The 20,331-nt window shown below is 39.9% G+C and overlaps 1 protein-coding gene across 3 annotated transcripts in view; it reads right to left on the bottom strand.

Moving 5' to 3' along the window:
* LMAN2L (lectin, mannose binding 2 like) overlaps positions 1-18,662 on the bottom strand; it is a 35,557-nt gene extending 16,895 nt beyond the window's left edge. Inside the window, exons 1-4 of one of the 3 annotated variants that reach the window (XM_072633806.1) lie at positions 18,442-18,662; positions 13,548-13,666; positions 8,728-8,845; positions 7,061-7,143 (exon numbers count right to left, since the gene is read on the bottom strand). In XM_072633806.1, coding sequence (XP_072489907.1) covers positions 7,061-7,143; positions 8,728-8,845; positions 13,548-13,666; positions 18,442-18,634 — 513 coding nt within the window. In that variant the 5' untranslated portion in view covers positions 18,635-18,662. Of the gene's footprint in view, positions 1-7,060; positions 7,144-8,727; positions 8,846-12,615; positions 12,721-13,547; positions 13,667-18,441 lie in introns of those variants that run through there. The other 2 variants (XM_072633807.1, XM_072633808.1) reach the window with 2 other exon arrangements.
* Positions 18,663-20,331: the final 1,669 nt, after the last annotated feature.

The raw sequence follows: 20,331 nt of genomic DNA, 5'->3' as shown, positions 1-20,331 counted from the left end.
TTAGTCTGACTACATAGCATGACTATAGTGAAAATATACTCAATAGGAAAGTATATGTAGAATCTATACAGAATTGTATGCAGTCGTGGGGAGGGAGGGGGGGAGTGGGGGGTAGGTGGGGGGGATAAAATCACAATTGTATGGCAGTGATTGTTAAACATTACAAAATAAAAAAATAAAAAAATAAAAAAAAAGAAATATCAATTTGGAAGTTGTGTGAAGGATAGATTAAAGAGGGAGAAACTGGAGGCAAGGTGATCAATTAGGAGGCTACTGCAATAGTCCAGTCAGAGAGGCATATGTTTCTGAACGAGGGGAATGAATGGGAAAAAAAATTGATGTTATCTCAGCAGGCTCAATCAGCAGGGTGGGCAGAAGGGAGTAAATAGTTGTGTGAACTTCTCCTACATGACTTGAAATGGCCTGTGTTGTATAGGTTCTAAACCTACAACCAGCCTATATTGCAACTTGTTAAATCTGACATCTTCCAGGGTTGGTATGGCGGCAGGAAAAAAAAGGGCAGGATGAACTTGCATACTAGTATCAGCTAATACTATGCTAAATAAAATCAACAGACATCAGACAAAACATAAAATGTTGAGATTTGTGATATTTCCACTCAAATCATAAAATTCCAGGATCCAGACATACATAAATTCTGGCTACATTACTTAAACATAAAGGGTGGCATCATAAACATATTAGAGGAGCAAGGAAGAAAAACTACCTCTCAATTTTATAGACATGCAAAGAGTCCATAACCAAACAAGAGATAAGAAAAAATCACAGAAGATATAATGAATAATTTTGACTACAGAAAAAGTTTTTGCACAAACAAAACAAAAGCAGCTAAAATTAAAAGGAAAACAGTTAACTAGGAGGAAAATTTTTTTGGAGGACATTTCTCTAATAAAGGTCTATATATATATATATCTAAGATATATAAGAAACTGACTGAAATTTTAAGAACAGCCATTCCTCAATAGATAAATTGCCAAATATGAACAGGCAGTTTTATTCAAAGGAAAAAGTGTTTCTTCAAAGGAAGACATCTAAGCTATCAATAGCTATATGAAAAAATGCTGCAAATGACTAATAAGCAGTGATTGGCACATATTAAGGCAACTCTGATGTTTCACCTAATATGTATCATATAGGTTAAAATAAATACATAAAAGCTAGCCTTTGTATAGTGCTTTAAAGTTTGCAATGTGCCTCACAAAATATTATTTCATTTTATTCTTATAACAACCTAGAAATTGGATCCCATTATTGTCTCCATTTTACAGATGAGAAAACTGAGGCAGATAGCAGCTAAGTGACTTGCTCAAGATTACACAGCCACAAAGTACTAATAAGTGAGGTTAGATTTGAACTCAGGTCTTTCTAACAGTAGGCCTAACACTACATCCACTGTGCCACAAAAAAGACAAAAAAGGAAAATGGCAAATGTTGAGAGGCAGTGGAAAAACAGGTACTGTTAATCAAGCTATGAATCAGTCCAATTATTATGGAATTCAGCCAATTTAGAAATATGTACACACACACACACACACAAAGTCACTAAAATCTGTACATACCTTTTGACCCAGCAATATAACTACTAGGCTTATAGTCTCAGAAATTAAAGATAGGAAAAAAAGGACATATATGTACAAGATTTGTAATAGCAGTTCTGGAGTACCCATCTATTGGAGGAAGGCTAAAAAAAAATTATGGTGTATAAATATTGTTTTGGAAGAAACTCACAGTCGCAGAGATACGTAGGAAGACATTACAAAGTGATGCATAATGAAGTCAGCAGAACCAGAAAAACAGTTTATACATTAACAACATTATAAAGAAAAAAATTTTGAAAGACTTGAAAACTCTGATCAATGCAATGACTGACTATAATTCCAGAGGACTAATGATGAAGCAAGCTACTCCTCTTGACAGAGAGGTGACAGAATTAAGATGCAGAAAATAAGACATAGTTTCAGACACAGACAATGTGGGAATTTGTTTTGCTTGATTATGCATACTGGTTAAAAGGCTTTCTTTTTCTTTTTCTTCCCCCAAGGCAGGGCAGATGTTTGAGACTAAGGAGGAAAAGGAGAGAGTAGTGGAAAAAAAAAAGAGGATCATCAAGGTCTATTTTTTAAAATGCAGAGAAGAAAATAGTACAAAGACCAAAAAGAAGTACTGACAAGATACCTTGGAGAGCTTCAGGTTGAACTTATTACATACTTAAAATAAAAGAAAGTTGTGTACATAAGACATCTACAATTTTGCGCTCTTACTCTGTTCTATGTATATGGAAATGTCCATTTTATATGGTGTTTAAATTTCAAATCAAATTAAAAAAAAAAATCCAGACCTTTCCATCTATACTGCAGGTAGACTTTTACTGTCTCCCCCAGCTGGAGTGTAAACTCCTTGAGACGAAAGGCTAGTTTGTCTTTTTTAACCTGGATGCACAGTGCTTAGCATAACTTTCCAAATAGTAAGCATTTAAAAATTGATCTTTCTTTTCTTTCTTTCATTCATTCATTCATACATTCATTCATTCATCCCCAGTTTCTTGAAGAGAGAGATAAAGTCAGATCCTGTAAAAGCTATACTTCTGTCTTTTCCATCAAGCAAAGTCTCTTATCCTAATTACAACAGTCGCTCTCTGAAACAATACTTTTGTGCTCGCTGAAACTTTAAGTAAACTTTCCATTTTCGTTTCAGAAGCTGCTGACCATCAGCTAAGGGTTCTGTGATTAAAAAATAAAGACTGGAACAAGTATGTAATCAGTATTTACACAGCTCTTTATGACCCTGATAATTTCTATGTGACCTTTACGGGTAACAACAAGCCTTCTGGCTTTTGGCTTTTCTCTCAAGCTCAGTGCCAGGTTCTGCTGCTTCAGTCACATCCCTGAAACAAGACAGTCACTGGCTGTATTGGGCACCTAGTGACCAGGACTGTAATCACCTGAGGTGGAGTAGACATTGTGGCCATCAATGACCCCTTCATTGACCTCAGCTACATGATTTATATGTTTCAACATAATTCCACCCATGGCCAGTTTAAGGGCATTGTCAAGGCTGAGAATGGGAAACTAGTGATCAATGGAAAAGTCATTACTATCTTCCAGGAGGGAGATGCTGGAGTCAAGTATGTTGTAGAGTCCACTGGAGTTTTTACCACCATGAAAAAGACTGGGGCTCACTTGAAGTGTAGAGCCAAGGAGGTCATCATGTCTGCCACTTCTGTTGATGCCCCAATATCTGTGATGGCAGTGAACCAAAAGAAACATAATTCGCTTAAGACTGTCAATAATGTCTCCCACACCACCAACTGCTTGGCCCCCTTGGCCAAAGTCATTCATGACAACTCTGGCATCGTGAAAGAACTCATGACTACAGTTCATGCCATTACTGCTACCCAGAAAACAGTAGATGACCCTCTGTTTAGCTGTGGCATGATGGAGGTGGTGCTGCCCAAAACATCATCCCTGCTTCCAATGGTGCTTTTAAGGCTGTAGGCAAGATCATACCTGAACTGAATGGGAAGCTCACAGGCAAGGCCTTCCATGTTCCTACTCCCAATGTATCTGGTGTGAATCTGACCTGCCACCTGGAGAAAACTGCCAAATCATGATGACATCAAGAAAGTAGTGAAGCAAGCATCAGAAGGACGCTTGAAGGGTTTCCTGGGCTACAGAGAGGACCAGATTGTATACTATGACTTTAACAGCAATACCTACACTTCTATCTTTGATACTGGCACTGGTATTGCCCTCAACAACCATTCTGTCAATTTCATTTCTTGCTATGACAATGAGTTTGGCTATAGCAATTGTGTAGTAAACTTCATGGTCTACATGACCTCTAAGGAATAAAGTGGAAAGTTACAGACTTTCATCCCCAGTGAAAAAAAAAGGAGATCTATCACTGGGGAACCTACATTCCTAATCTACTTTCCTGTACTGGGGATTTCACATCCCATTCACATCCTTGTCCCAAAGCATCCCATAGTTGGTAGTAAGTAGTAAGCTTCTAAGTAGAAGGTTAGAGTTATGTCTTATGTACCATCAATAAAGGTATCACATTCAGTGCACAAAGGAATAATAACAATACCCTTCTCTCTCATAGAGAAATGGAGCTACGGAAGTTTGAGTGCTCTACCCCTACGCCAGAGAAATGCCTAAAACTTCAGGTGTGCTCTGACCTCTCATGCGTTTTCCTGTGAGTTTTTGATCGTCACTATCTTCCTTTTATCATCACTCCAAAATCATGATAGAAATAGTTGATATTTACAGAGCGGCATTTTAAAGTCTGCAAGATGACTCAGACATATTTATCTCATTTGATCCTCACAACCCCGGCAGGCAGGAGTTATTAGTATCCTCACTTCATCTTCAAGGTGGGAATTTGATTTTCTCGAACATACTTGTGATTTCGTAATAGATCATAAAAGCATAGACGTAACCCTGAAAGGGACCTCAGAGTTGCCCCTGGTCACCTGGCTAGGCAATTAGTAGGTGCAGTGGATAGAATGCCAGGCTTAAAGCCAGAAAAATCCAAGTTTCAAAAACAGCCTCAGACATTTCCAAGCTCTGTGATCCTGAGCAAGTCATTTAACCTCTATTTGCCTCAGTTTCCTCATCTTTAAAATGGGGATAATAATACCACCTACCTTCCAGGCTTGTTGTGAGGATCAACTGAGATATTAACTGTAATGTGCTTAGCACAGTGCCTAACATGTAGTAAGCACTATAAAAATGTTACCTATTATAATTATCTGAAGCAGAATTCAAACCCAGATCTCTCCTGTCTCCACCATACCATATTTCCTGAGAAAAGGGAAGTCCTGTGTTCTCACAGAAGAGCCTGGATCAGTGACTTGTGCTATGGCAGTGAGGGGGCACTTCTCACCCACCACCATGCTTCTGTGCTTCATTTTACTATATGGCAAAGTCAGGGTCACAAGAAGTTCAATATGTACCCATCTATCTCCTGCTTGTGTCAACGGATTATAGGTATATACATCATGCCATGAACAAAACACAAAAGGGTTTTTTTGGTTGCTGAGTTTGTTTTTGGTTTGGTTTGGTTTTAGAGAAGGAGAAGTTGGGCTTAGTATCTTACAACCAATTCAAGTTCCTTTAACAGTTTGATAAGCAGTATCCCAAAGAATGGATATAAAATCTAAGTTCAGATAGCAATTGTCAACTCAACAGGGAAGTACCATACAGTGAAAAAAACACATGGTCTATAGTCAAAGGGCATGCCTTCAAATCCCTTCTTAGGTGATTATTACTTTTGTGATATTGGGCAAGTTACTTAAACCCCCTGGGCCTAAGTATTCTCATCTGTTAACTAAGGGGGCTGGACTAGATAACATCTGAGGTCCCTTCTAGCTCTAGTCCTACAAACCTTTCACCAAATCATCAGCATGTCTAAAAAAAAAAAAAAAAAAAAAAAAAGCAGCCTCAAAATCTCAAGGAAAAAGCTGCTCCCACAGAAGTAAAAACCAAAGGAAGGAAAAGAACCTGACAGTAGTTACAAAACAATTCTAGGCCAAAAAAAAGTCTAAGAAAGAAATAGCAATTGTGCCTCCTGGCCTGTTTGATATTAAAAATACTGATGATGACCATGGAAATTACAGAAATGCCATTTAATTAGAAGGGGAATCCTGATACCTCACCATATAAAAAGAATGAGATGTATAGTGATGTGACTCCGCATGAACTCAGTATGGTCTTTAAAGAAATGGCAGTCTGGCTCAGGCCAACATCCTCAGAGTTACCTTGCTCCCTGGACATCCCTTCTAGTGAAAATGACCTACTTTTTATTGCTCCCTGAGCTACAAATTGCACCTCCCACCTCTGTACAGGCTGTCCCCCATACCGAAAATACACATCCTTTCCATTTTGACTTGTTAGAATCCTTTTCTTCCTCAAGGTTCAACTCAGAACAGTTCCTAAGGAAACCTTTCCTGTTCTTCCCCTTCTCAAACTATTGTGCATTTACATGCATGCATGTATGTATATATGTATGTACGCACACACACTCTTATAAAATGTCATATCCTCCCAGAAGGACATAAGCTTCTTATAAGCAGAGACTTATTTCATTTTGTCTTTGTATCCCGAAAACCCAGGACATAATCAGTAAATCATACTTATTGAATTCAATCGAACCTCTACATCTTAAAAATCTTTTTCAAGGTTAACAACTACTATCCTTTAGCATATAAAACAACATGACACACTGATCCCAGAAATAGAGCACAAAGAGGTTACAACTTAAAAACATCAGATAGTCCCATTGCTATGCAGCAGAATGAGTTTACCCACTAAGGCCTCTCTTTCCAACTTTTATAATGAGCTTTTACTTTACTCCCATCTCTATCTTCCTTCTCACACAATCTTCTTCTTCATGTAATCAGTAAAAGAAACCCAATTACACTATAATCATTCTTGTCCCCAATGTCAGTCCCACAAAACAGAAATGGACAATTCTACTTCTTGTTGCTTTTTTAAAAAGATCTGGGGAACCCTGAAGAACAGCAGTTTCCTCATATGATCACATTCTAAGGCAAAGAATTGTTGGGGTCCTGAGACCATTTTCCTATGTAGGTTTTCATAGGGAAGATAGTAGTTGCTCCTCAGCTTTGAGGGTAAAAAGATAAGGATAGTAGCAGAAGAGAAAAGATCATTCATATTAGTTTATATATATGTGCATGCATACACTCATGAACACAAACACAGACAAGTATGAATCACAATAATTAGTGAGAGAAATATAAACAATAGTTAATGAGGACTACGAAAAACAGTTCACATATAAAATGTGAACAATAATTAATACCACAAAAAAGCCCCCACTTATCTTTCCCCTTTCCAAAAAAAACAAAAACAAAAACAAAAAAAACCCAATCAATTTATAAAGGTCAAGAGACTAGGCAAATAAGGTAAATTACCCTCTATTCAATCACTTTCCCAAATCTTTGTCAATCAACTTTCCTAGGGAACAGAATCGTGAAATCAGTACTGTTTATGTATGTTTTACCACTTGTTCTTACCTCTTGCTGTTTTTCCTCATTGGGATAGGTGTCTACAAATACTCCCAGTCCTACAAAGTTGTCCTTGCTCCCAAAGACAGGCCCTAAAAGAACAAAAAGACAAAGATCAATCAAAACAAGGTTTGAAACACTCCAAAGAATACATCTCATTCTCGAGTAGGAAGAGTTCAAGTGAGTCCCATGCCTTGCTTGGAGGGGAAAGCCATGGAGCAGGAGAGAATACCAGCTTCACACATTTCTGCTTCAGAAACACTCAGGGAAGACTACCACCCCAAGGTCTTCACAAGTTCTAAACCGTGGGACAAAGCTTTTCAATTCTTAGAGGTCAGACCAAGGTAGGCATTCTATCTCCTTGAAGAGGGCTTACATGAGTATAAGAGTTCCGACTACACACAACCTCTCAAAACTCTCCAAAACAAAAATAATGCACCAAAGATAAAGCAACTTCAGCTGTTTCCATGATCTAGGACACCCAGATTTAAAAAAGGGGAAAAAAACATTCCCCAAAACCTAAGAATAGAATCCCACTGACCCTGAGCTTACTCAGTATTCTGTCCCTGCCTCTCACTCCACTAGTAGTGAGACCTTACTAGCAGAACCAAGGAAATGACAGACTTACATCAAAACTCACTCCTGCATCTTATTTCCCCTCCCTTCCTCTTTCCAGTGCCAGAGAGACTCTAGCTCCAGGTTGCAGAAATTTGCTCAGACTTTGACAGCCATCTTGGCCACAGCCCTTCAGGAGTAAAAGCCTGCTAAGGGGTGCAACCTGAAAGTATTAGTGCTGCAAACACTGAACAGCTGGTGCCAGGGAAAGTAAGCTCTGAACTGATGGTGCCAGAGAACTAAGAAACAGAGAGTAGGAGAGATCACCGGAACAGGACACAGTGTGGTACTCCACTAAACATGAGGGAAAGGGCACAGTATCCATCTAGGATCAATTCTAACTATCCAAAAGTCAGTTGGAGCAAAGACCTAGGCTGGTGAACCATGAGCTACTCATTATGTCAATGTGGGAGGAGGCTGAGACAATTTTAGATCCAGCACCAAGGAAAACACAATCAGAGGGGAGGAAGTCAGGAAATGAGTAATGAGAAAAATAAAAGGGGAAGAGGTGGAGATTGAAAGAGAGGAGAGATTTCAGGGAAAAAAAATTCTCAAAGACCTTGAATATAAGCAGATAAATCCAGGAAAAAGAGTAATGATCTCCAGGTCTAGTAAACAAGTCCAAGCATCTCTGAATAAATACTGTAAAATGAAGGAGAAGGATCCATCTCCTTGGAGAGAGTAGCAACAGTGACTTTAGTTCCATAAGCGGAAATCTCTAATTCTCCCCTATGACTTAGATCTGTTAAGATTCTTCAGGGTATGTGACTTGTTAGGGTTGGGCTCTTTGTCTATGCTTTCAGCAGCCAACATGCCAAGTAGTAGAAAATATAAAACTTAGAGGCTATTAATAATGAAGAAAAAGCCATTTGGAGATTAAGCCAAACCCATTTGTTTAGCAAGGATTTTAGACCCATTCTAAAGTTGAGGCTTGTTGGCCATAAACACAGATGCCAAATTAATTCACATCCAACAAAGAAAGCTATCTTCTGTGTCTTCTACAAAGGTGCAAATCTGTCCACACCCCACACAAAGAGACTCTAGACAAAAGGTACTGATACCTGGCAGCATCCGATCCTTTGTATACCAGATTGCAAAGCCATCCCCATTCAGATTTTTCTTTCCTTGTCCGTGGATTTTGAAATGCACTTGCAGTTCCCAGTCTCTCAAATAACAAGGCTACAAAAGAAAAAGGATAAGAGTCAACAGAAAGATGAGCTGCCAGGTCCTTAGTTCCCCAACAGCAAATTATGCATAGGGAAAATGAATATACAGAACATTAATATGAGAAGGGAATCACCTGATAAGAGGCAAGTTCTCTCAGGTTCTTTATATGACAGAAAGGGAAAGCTCCCTTCACTCAAAGACCAAAGTAGTCCTAGAAAAAGTACAATACTTGTCATCCACTACCTCTACCTCAAGTGTCTTCCACTTGGCTATTTTCCAAATAGCAACAGGAAGCTGGAATTGAGAGCCAGAAAAGCCATGGGATGTTGAACTTGACTACAGTGTGGTGGAGAAGAAGCAGCAACATATTTGGTGTCAAAAAGTTCTCAGTTCAAATCCTGCTCTGACGAGTTATTAGCTATGGGACCTTGGACAAGTAACCTATCTCCACTGACCTTCAGTTCTGTCATCTCTGAAATAAGAGAGTTGAACTAAATGATCTCTAAGGTCCCTTCAATCTCTAAACTTATGATCCTATAAAACAATAACTCACAAAAGCATTTCTGGATATATTGCCTGGTCACATTCATTCCTTACAAGCAAAACCTGTTGAATCAAGACTGAATCAACAGGATGAATCAAGACTACCATAAATTATTGGTCCAGTTGGCTTAGATTTGTCCTACAAAAACAACCCAAACTTACTCAGAGTCACCTAGTGAGTTAAGAGGCAGCACTCAAACCTAAATCTCCTGACTCTTAGTTCAGTATATACTTTCCTCTGCACCATGCCATGTGACCCTAGGTAGTGGGGTTTTAACTTCCTCATCTGTCGAAGGAAAATTCAGCCTTCACCACCCTCATTCTCAACCATCAAGAAAAGACAGGGCTAGCTCTATGGATGAATACACAGTATGGCACAGCAGAAAGAACACTGGAGTCAGAGGGCCTAGGTTCAAATCCAAGGTTTGTGTGACTATAGGTCAAGTTACTAAAATCTCTCTTACCCTGTTTCCTCATGTATAAAATGAGTGGGTTGAACTAAATGGCTTCTTATGTCTGTTCCAGCTCTATACCTGAGATCATTTGAATATTCATTTTTGGTTCAAAATGACTCCATTAGTTTCTCTCTATTGAAAAATTCTAAAGAACCTACATCTTCTGTCAACATTTAGTTGGGAAACCTAAAGTTTCATTTATCATAAAAGAACAAAAAAAAAAGTCAGGGAACACCTTGTTTCATGAAATGGTTTCAGGAATAATTACCAGAAGGTATAAACAACTCCAACCAGCTCTTGGTCCTTTGCCAAACTGAGGAGTAAATCAAAGTTCCTAAAACTAGAAGCAGAAGTCAAAAGGCATGTCTCTGCCTACTACACATTCCCTCCTCACTTCCCCCACCCAAAGAATATCAGAAGAGAATACTACTGAACAGCTACTATAGAAAAAGTCTCTGCTACACAGACAGCGATAAGGAGCTGAAAAATTTAGGAGAAAAAAATGTGCCTGTGAAGAAGCCATAACATAAATATGATTATAGATGTTAAGGAAGTGAGTATTTAATCAGGGTCTTCTGATTCCTAATTATATACCATAAAACAAAAATATTTGCAGGCAGAAGAATAAAAATGCTTTCAATTTTAAGTTTCACTTAAAGTAGGGTTAAAATTTTTTTCCCTCAGAGCCTCAAAGAGAAATCTGACTGGCTTCTGAATGGAAATAATTTACTTTAGAGGGAAACAGCAAAGACAAACCAAACAGGTTCATCCCAGATGATCTGAAAACACAGGCTGCCCTCTTATAATATACTAAGTCAGTTTTCATTTTCACTTCAGATTTGTGTAATAAAGAATACATGACAGAAGGTACAGTCAAAGATCAAACTGTAAAAAAATAAATGTCTGAACCCAGGCTAAGGTAGTCTGGTAACTGCAGAATCTCATTTTTTCCCCAAAAATTTATTATTTGTTTTCAGTTTTCAACAATCACTTCCATAAGTTCCAAATTCTTCCCTGTCCCTCCCCAAGGCAGCATGCAATCTTATTTGGGTTCCACACATTAGTCATGTTGCACAGAAGAATTCAAACGAATGAGAGAAACCAGGAGAAAAACAAAACATAACAAAGGAGAAAATAGTGTGTTTCATTCTATGTTCCAACTCCACAGTTCTTTCTCTGGATGTGGATGGCATTGTGCATCATGAGTCCTTTGGAAATGCTTTAGGTCCTTGCATTGCTGTGAAGGGCCAACTCTATCAAAAACAGTCTTCATACACTGTGGCTGTTACTGTGTATAATGTTCTCCTGGCTCTGCTCACTTCACTCAGCATCAGTTCATATAACTCTTTCCAGGTTTTTCTGAAGTCTGTCTGTTCATCACTTCTTATGTCATAGTAATAATATTCTATCTTATTCATATACCACAACTTGTTCAGCCATTCCACAACTGATGGGCATCCCCTTGATTTCTAGTTCTTGGCCACCACAAAAAGAGTTGCTATATATATTTTTGTACATGCAGAATCCCATCTTTTATAAAAGGCCTCCACCTCGTTTATCACCAACCTTCTTTAACTTCTACCCATTGGTCTTAAGTTTCTTTCTCCTCAGGAGCAAAGCAGAAAACACCTCCAAATACCTAAAACCAATCTTTACACAGCACAGTTTTGAGTCCTCTCATCGCCTTGTTCCTCTTCCTTTGAACATGCTGTAATTTGTTAACATCCTTCCTATAACGTGGTACCCAACACAGAATATTGCAATATGCCTGATGTGAATGACTATTATAATCAGCTTTATTCTAGGCATGCAATCTTTACTAACCTAAAATTGCACTTTTTTTGGTAGTCACATTATAATATTGATTATATCAGGCTTGCAATCAACTAAAAACCCCTAAGTATTTTTCATATAAGTCAGTGTGCAGGAATATATCCGAAATCATGTTACTGATTTTTTGAGCTGAAGTTTTGTCTTTTGTTTTGTTTTTTACAGTTTATAAGTATGACAGCTGAGTGCTGGTATTTAGAGTAGCTTGCCCAGAAAACATACCTTCCTAAAGGAAGAACCAAAACTAGAAGCCAAGGCTCCTGATTACTGATCCAATGTCTTTTCCACTTTACCATCCTAACATCCAGCCTTCTTAAAATTAATTTAAGGATTAAGATGAAGAATTCAGAGAAGCATAGGAGAATGTATATAAGGAGTGATGAAAGTAGAGCCAACAGAAAATACACAATAACCAAAACAAAGTGAACAACAAAAACTATGGAGAGTTACCATTTGTTAATTCATTTTTAATGTACTCTATCATCACAACAGGCAAACTGTCCATCAAACTGAAGAATATTAGTTCCATACGGTCAAAGTTAAAGGACATGAAAAAATACCAATAAAAATTTATTTTTAAAACATAATGACCTACATCCTTTCTGTTAACAATTAATAAACTATTTGGAGGGATTATACTTTGCTGGGAGGTTGTCTGGACATGTTTTGGGAACACATTGTGCCAAAACAACGTATATCAATACATTTTTTAAGACCATGTCAAAGGACTACTGAAATTTTGGCATTTGACAAGCCATAAAACCCCCAGCAGATCACACATACATGATCGTATGAATACCAATGCCTTAATATTACTATGGCAAATATAATTTTTCCATAGTCTTTGACATCTATTATAATTTTTATCCTAATAACAAGTCCTGTGATGCTAGAACAGGTATCATTAACCCAATCGGTCAGATGAGAAAACTGCAGCATAGAAAAATAACTTGCCTAAGATCACACAGTGATTCAGTGACAAAACCGGAACTAGAACCCAGGTCTCCTGACTTCCAGACTTATCACATTGTCACTGGCTACATCTATGAATGAGATTGGAAAAAAATGATTCAATATTATCAAAATTTAAAGTAATGGAACAGTTCTTGGATAAATGAACTCCCTCACCCCTCTGTCTCCTTCTACAAGACTGGCCCAAATAAAATAAATAGGGAGATGTTGCAACAGCTCTACTTTGCTGAGGATCATCAGCAGGCTGAGAGGATCATCCTTAGTGTTTGTAACACAGACATGAAAAAGCAAGCTCAGGTTCATAAGGACCCAAGAGAAAGTCTAAAGACATACTAAGAAAGATGCATTGAAGCAAAACAGTCCTGAAGGAGTTGAAAGGATATTAGAAACCAATAGCCTCATCTTACACTTATATGAAATCAGGTCCGCACTAGGAATAAGGCATGCACCTCTGAAGGAAGGCTAAACAAAGTGAGAAAAGTTCCAGAGAAAAAACAGTAAGATTATTCTTTTCAGTAAGTATAATGAAGGGAGACTCCTAAAAACTCAAAGACAGCAATTTTAATACAAACTGAAGTCATGTACTACTTTTTTTGGCCATACACTACTTTAGCTAATAAGTATGTCAAACCTGTTACTCTAACAGGTTTTACAAGTTCAAAATATAAATGAGAAGAATTTAATGTCACCAATAATGTATCCATACTGGACTATTTGGGAAAAATGAAGGATAATTATAGTATTCCTTAAGCCACCTAAAAGCAACTACCATCCTCTCCCAGAAAAGGACACTTGGAACTACTGTCAGAAATAAAAGCCTGGACAGGATGGACTATAGGGCTGAGGCAGTATGGCCCTCTAAACTTCCTGGATAGCCTACTGATCACCAACAGAGTAGGGAGAAAGATTCTTACCACCCGGTTCCACAGGGCTCCCTGTTTGCTCTGCATATCTGGGGTAAGGCGGATATACTGGGTCATCACCATGGCATTCCCCATCAGGGTCCACAGTGAAGAACTGCTAGTACCCACACCTATAGGGAGGAAAGTAGAATTCTTATAAACCAACAATGCTTTGTTTTCTATTGTATCAAAACTGCATGCCTCCTCCTGTCTTAAGCAGCTATTCTTTTCTCACTACCTTACCTCTACATCTCACTGACATATTTTAAAATTTTCTCCTGTGCAGCACCATGGCGTTCTTCCCAGACATGGATTTCAAAGGACTTTAGAGATGATAGTTTATTAATTTATTCATCCATTCACCCATCCATCACTGATCAGAGGTCAGGATCATTCTTCCCATTTTATATATGAAAAAACTAGGGTATCATAAGAAGAAAAAAAGTGCCCACTATCAAAGAAGCTAGAGAGAACAGTAGATACAGATGTTGGGCTTTGGAGTCAGGAAGACATAATTTCAAAATCTGCCTCAGACACAACAGCTGTGTGACCCTAGACAAGTCACTTAAGTTCTCTAGACCTCATCTGAAAAATAAGAATAATAATAGTACCTACATCTCAGAATTAAGAAGATCAAAAGAGATGTAAGTCACAAGCTTAGTTATTAACCTTAAAGCACCATATAAATGCTAGTTATTTTTAGTACAATTACACTGAGATGCAATAGCAAACAAAGGCAGACAACTTATGCCTCAGTCCTCCTAGAACCAGATCATATATTTTCCAGGTTGTCAGTTATGTATACATACAACACAAACACATGGACACACAAAGGTATAATATATTTGGTTGACTGCTGTCCTTCCTTCTAGACCTTTGACCCTTTTAGAGGTCCAAAAATGACATTACTATGTTTGGGTCAAGGTACAATGTGTCCAGCTGTGGCTGATCAGTAGCTCAAAAGGTCAGGTTACCACAGAGAGCACAAAAGAGTGTTGTGTGTGTGTGTGTGTGTGTGTGTGTGTGTGTGTGTGTGTATGTGTGTGAAAATGATTGTTTGTGTGCGTGTGTGAAAATGACTGGGATGTGTTTGTGTGTGTGTGTGCGTATGTGAAAATGATTACTCTCTTTCACACTCTCTACATTCCAGTCAATCTGCACTCCTTGCTGTTCCCCAAATCTGGCATTCCAGCTCCATCCTTACTTTTAGAACCCTTAGCTTCCTTCAAGTTTCCACTCAGGTGACACATTTTAGCAAAGGCTTTGTTAATCTCCCTAGGGACTGGTGTTCTCTCCTTCTTCAGATTATTTTGCGTTTACTTACATGTCTAAATATTGTGTAATAATTACTAAATAGTAATTGTTTCTCTTTTACCCAGGAACCCTGAGGGTCTTTCCTTCCCAGATTGATTTTTTTTTTTTATTAAAGGGGCCAGCCCTTGAGTAACTACTTAAAGGAGCCTATTCATTCATTGTATGGGTGTATCTCACTCAAAGTGAGAATGTGATAAGACCTTAGCCTGAAAGGGCCAGGGTCTCCCATTGCATCTTGGGCCATCTTCAGTCCTCCTGATGAATATCAGGCCACTGGACCCAGATGACTCAGAAGAAAGTGAGGTTGGTGACCTTGCACCGCCTTCCCTCACTCAAATCAAAGTCAACTGCAAGTCATGTCATCATCTTGATGTCATGGTCCTCTTTGAAAACAAAGGACAAACACAAAATATTGTGTCCATCGAGTACAATGTAGCCTCCTTGAGGGACTGCTTTTCATTTTTATCTTTGTTTAGAAAATGCCTGAAACAGTAGTTTTCAAACTTTTTGATCTCAGGACTTCTTTTATTCTTTTAAAAATTATTGAGAACCCCAAAGAGCTTTTGTTTACGTGGGTTATATAAATAGCAACTTAGTATTATTATGAAAATACTTCTGACCTTCTGTACCCCTTGCAAGAGTCCCAGGGACCTCCAGGAGCCTATGGACCACGCTTCAGGATCCACTGATATTGCTGGGATAGTACTACACCTGTGATTTCATTGGTTTGGGAATTTTCTGGTGGGAAAAGGTAGGAACTGTGCTACAACTAAAAACGTTTAGGGATATGCTTGGGTTGCAATGACAGCTTAAATAATTTGCCCAGACTTACGCAGCTAATGTATGTCAGAGTTGAGACAGGAACCCTGGTCTTTGTGACTACAAAGCCTGACCTCTATCTACTATGCCAAATGCTTGAAGAATAAATGAACTCTACAGTTTCAGAGTTGGATCTTTGTGTCCATTTAGGCCAATCCATACCTGAAAAAAGAATCCTACCACAAAACACTTAACAAGTAGTCATCTAGTCTTTGCTTGAAGAACTCCAGCAGGATTAATATGCCTAAGGCTCCTTGCCCCCAACTCCCAATTTATAAACTATTTAAAACTAGAGACCTCATGCATTTTTATATCTCTCTGTGTGCCTTATATTTAGTATATAACTAAACAAATGTTTGTTAAATGAATGAAACTCTCCCTCCCCTAATAATAACCAAGAATTTTTTGCTTTTTAGGTAGTGAAAATAGAATCATAGATCTGGAGCTGGAAGAAACCTCAAGAGCTATCTAATCCAATTCCTGTGTTTTACAGATAAGGAAACTGAGGCCCATGGAAACTGTGACTTGCCCAAGTTCTTTCTAATACACCATGTTTTCTAGCCATTTGTGGTTAGTGACAGGTTTCTTCTTTCAGCCACATATACATTCTCATCTGGCCTCCCTTGTCACAAACAGTATTCCCTTTATGAATATTAGAATCATATAGAATAACAGATTTAGAGCCATAAGGGAGCTTAGAAGACAATCAGAGGCCCTTACCCCAGATTCCAAGTTCTACGACTTGGATGAGAAAATTATATATGTGTACATATATATGTATGTATGTATCTGTATCTATAAACACATATTTTTTTCACTAACCTCTAAATATAACATCATTTCCTTTAATTATGAATTTCTAAAAAATTATCCTGAGAAGTGGTCCATAAGGCAACATATACCGGAGATATCCAAAAAAAGATTTCAAGAAGCCCTGATCTAAAGCAACCCTTTCACTTTAGAGGTAAAGTTAATTAGTAGTAAGGTGGTACAGATAGTAAGTAAATGTCAAAAATAAAAATTCAGGTACTTTTACTGTCAACATAACACTGTTTAGCTGGCTGTTAAAACCAACTGCTAAAGGTCTGAACAGTCTATAATTGTTGAATAAGACAAAGATAATAAAGTTAAAATCCACAAAACAAATTTTGCTAGATACGGGGCATACAAAGACGAAAAAAAGGTAGCTCTTATCCATGAAGCATTTTTTACAATCTGAAGAGTGGAAAAGATAAAAGACCACTGAGAAAGAGCTAGAAGGAAATTTAGGGCCACCAAGTCCAATCACTCAATTTACCATTGAGAAAAGTGAGGCCTACAAAGGCTATATAATTATAAAAGATTACTTAGGCAGAACCAAGATCCAAACCCATATCTTCTAGCTCTTGATTTTCTTTTCACTAGAATCACATTATCTCCCTACACACAAGTATGACCAAAGATAGTGGGGCAGACAAAATGCTCTGGGAAAGTAGGGGGAGGGGGGTGATTGATCACTTTATTTTTTGATCAACAAGTTGTTGTTTCACCTCTCTTTCCCACACCACCCTTTAAATGGAAAAATAAAAATAAAAGCAAAACCCTTGTTATAAATATTCAGTCAGGAAAAAAAATCCCACCTTTTCCATGTCCAAAATATACATCTCACTCTACCTTGAATTCATCACTGCTCTGTTAGGAGGTAACATGGATTCAGAATCATGGTTGGTCACTGTATTGATCATATAGATCTTAAGTCTTTCAATGTTTTTTGGCTTTACAATACTATGGCTATTGTCTATATTCTGGTTCTTCCCACTTCACTCTGTATCCCTTCCTATAAGTCTTTCCAGGTTTCTCTGAACTCGTCCCTTTTCCACATTTCTTACAGCACATACTTTAGTTTGTTCAACCTTAGTTTCCGGCTCTTTGCCACTACAGAGTGGCTATAAATATTTACACACATGTGGGTCCTTTTTTTCTTTCTCTGATCTCTCTGGAGTACAGGCCTAGTCAAGGAATCACCTAGTCTAAGGGTTGGCATACTTTAGGGACATTTTGCTCACAGTTCATTGCTTTCCAAGAATGGCAGGACCACTGCTCCAACAACAGTGCACTAATGCACCTGTTTTCCCACAGCCCCTCCAACATGAATCATTTTCCCTTTCCTGCCATCTTTGTGGATCTTATGCGGTAGAACTTGAGTTCCTTTCATTTGCATTTCTCTATTGGCAATTGGGAGCATTTTTTTCAGGCAGTTGTTTACCGCTCGGACGTCTCTGAAAGCACAGTCTACTGAGATCCTTTGAATGGGAAAGTTTCTACCTAACCTATTTATCCAGTCGCTGAAACAAGTCGTTGGGCTCCCAGGGCTGGGGCTCAAACGGCCCCCAGAGGTCACCTGCTATACCTGCCTCCTTCTCCTGGAGGAAGAATGAGGCCTCCAGGGGTTCTGCGCCCGGCCAAGGTCACGGGGAGCTCGGCGGCGGGGCTGGGATCGGAATGCGAGTCTTGCGAGAGCACATCGGGTCCTGGGGGAGTCCCCGGGCACCTCCTCTTTGCCCGGGCGCCTGGTTCTGCCCGCCAGCTCTGGCTGCGGCCCCTGACCCGGGCTGGCACTCCAGACACCTGGGCCAGGCTGACCCGAGCTGGCCGCTGGCCGGTCGCTCCCGGCCAGGCTGCGGCAGGGCCGCCCGCCGCCTGCACCGAGCTCCCCCGCCCTCCGGCCGCAGACCTCCGGGCTCGGGGACCTCTCCGCCCGGGCCCGCCCCGCGCGCTCCCCCGGCCCCCTCACCCTGGTACGGCTTGGACAGCGAGTGCTCCCGCTTCAGGTACTCATCGGTCTGGTCGGCCTCGGCCGGCCCCAGCCCCGGCCCGGAGCCCAGCAACAGGAGCAGGAGCAAGGCGCCGAAGCCCGCCCGTACAGGCCGAGCCCCCGGCCCCGGCCACCGCCACCGCCAGCCCGAGGCGCCCACAACCACCGCCATCTTCCTCGCCGCCGCAGCCTAGCCCAATACCCGCCCCCCCTCTCCCGCCCCATTGGCCACAAGGGTCATCCGCCCCGCGCACTATTGGTTGTCGATGTGTCCCCGCCAGTGCAGGTGAGCATCTCGCTGATTGGGCACCTTGGGCATCAGTTGCCCTGCCAACCCAAGGGAGGAGCCTGGTAGTACAAACAGTGCGCGAAATTTGCATTTTATTGGGGACCGCAAAGCATTCTGGGGAATGAAGTCTTTTATTTGACGTCCATAGTCATTCCTTGCAGTTAAAGAGACAGCAGTGTTTATTTCCCTCCTCCCGACCCCCACATCTAATCTCAAGGGCCTGTGTGAAGGGCCGTATGAAGCATGCTTCAGAACTACTTTTGCACCATTAGCGAGGGATGGGAGGGAGCTGGAGAGAAAAAGAACTTTCTTTCCTTGCCCCTGCTACTAGTGTCTGACTGGAAATAGCCCTGTCCAACTCTTCATGACCCCATTTGGGGTTTTCTTAGCAAAGATACTGGAATGGTTTTCTATTTCCTTCTCCAGTTCATTTTACAGATGAGGAAACTGAGGCAAAGAGGGTTAAGTGACTTTCCCAGGGTCACACAGTAAGTGACTGAAGCCAGATTTGAACTCAGGAAGTTGAGTCTTCCTGACTCCAGGTCTGGTACTCTCATCCACTTCAACACCTAACTGCTAAGAAACTGGCTTACGATGAGCAATTTTTTGTGTTTTGAAACTAACTTTTTTACCATTCACTACCACATAAAGCATATTCCTGTTCACCTGTTTCACCCAACTCTCACCTGTGACTCCAAGAAGCATGCTAGAGTCCTCCTTAATAGGCTGATCCTTCACCTGGAAGATGGTCATATACCTGAGAGCCAGTGTGGCTTCAGAACAGTCGATATGGTGTTTGCTGCCCAACAATTCCAGGAGAAATGCCAGGAGCAGAACAAAGGTCTATACACAACATTTGTAGATCTGACCAAGGCCTTTGACACTGTTAGTCATGAGGGCTTATGGAAAATTATGTCAAAATTTGGCTGCTTGGAGAAATTTATCGATATTGTATGTCAATTTCATGATGGCATGTTTGCCTGGGTTCTGGATAATGACTCTCATGCCTTCCCAGTCACCAATAGAGTGAAACAGGGCTGTGTGCTTGCTCCCATGCTTTTTAGCAGGATGTTTTCAGCCATGTTGACAAATGCTTTCAATGAGAATGAACATGGCATCAAGGTCAACTACTGTACTGATGGTAAGTTCTTCAATTTGAAAAGGCTACAAGCCAAGACCAAAGTGGAGGAGTGTTAGTGGATGATTTTCTGTTTGCAGATGACTGTGCACTCAATGCAGCCTCCGAAGCTGAGATGCAAGAAAGTATGGATCAATTCTCTGCTGCGTGTGCTAATTTTGGCCTAATAATGAACACCAAGAAAACACAGGTGCTCCATCAGCCACCACCACACCATCCATACATGGAACCATCAATTACAACAAATGGAGAAGTTTTGAATGCATGGATAAGTTCACTTACCTTGGTAGTGTACTTTCCAGGGATGTACACATTGACAATGAGGTTGATGGATGCATTGCCAGAGCTAGCTCAGTATTTGAGATGCTCCAAAGAATAGTTTGGGAGAGAAGAGATATTAGACTGACTACCAAACTGAAGGTCTATGGAGCCGTTGTGTTGA

This window comes from Notamacropus eugenii, chromosome 1, assembly GCF_028372415.1.
Source record: "Notamacropus eugenii isolate mMacEug1 chromosome 1, mMacEug1.pri_v2, whole genome shotgun sequence".
In the NCBI taxonomy this organism is placed as follows: Eukaryota; Metazoa; Chordata; class Mammalia; order Diprotodontia; family Macropodidae; genus Notamacropus; species Notamacropus eugenii.
Note: the sequence above shows the minus strand (reverse complement) of the source record. Positions and strands in the feature narration are given on the sequence as shown.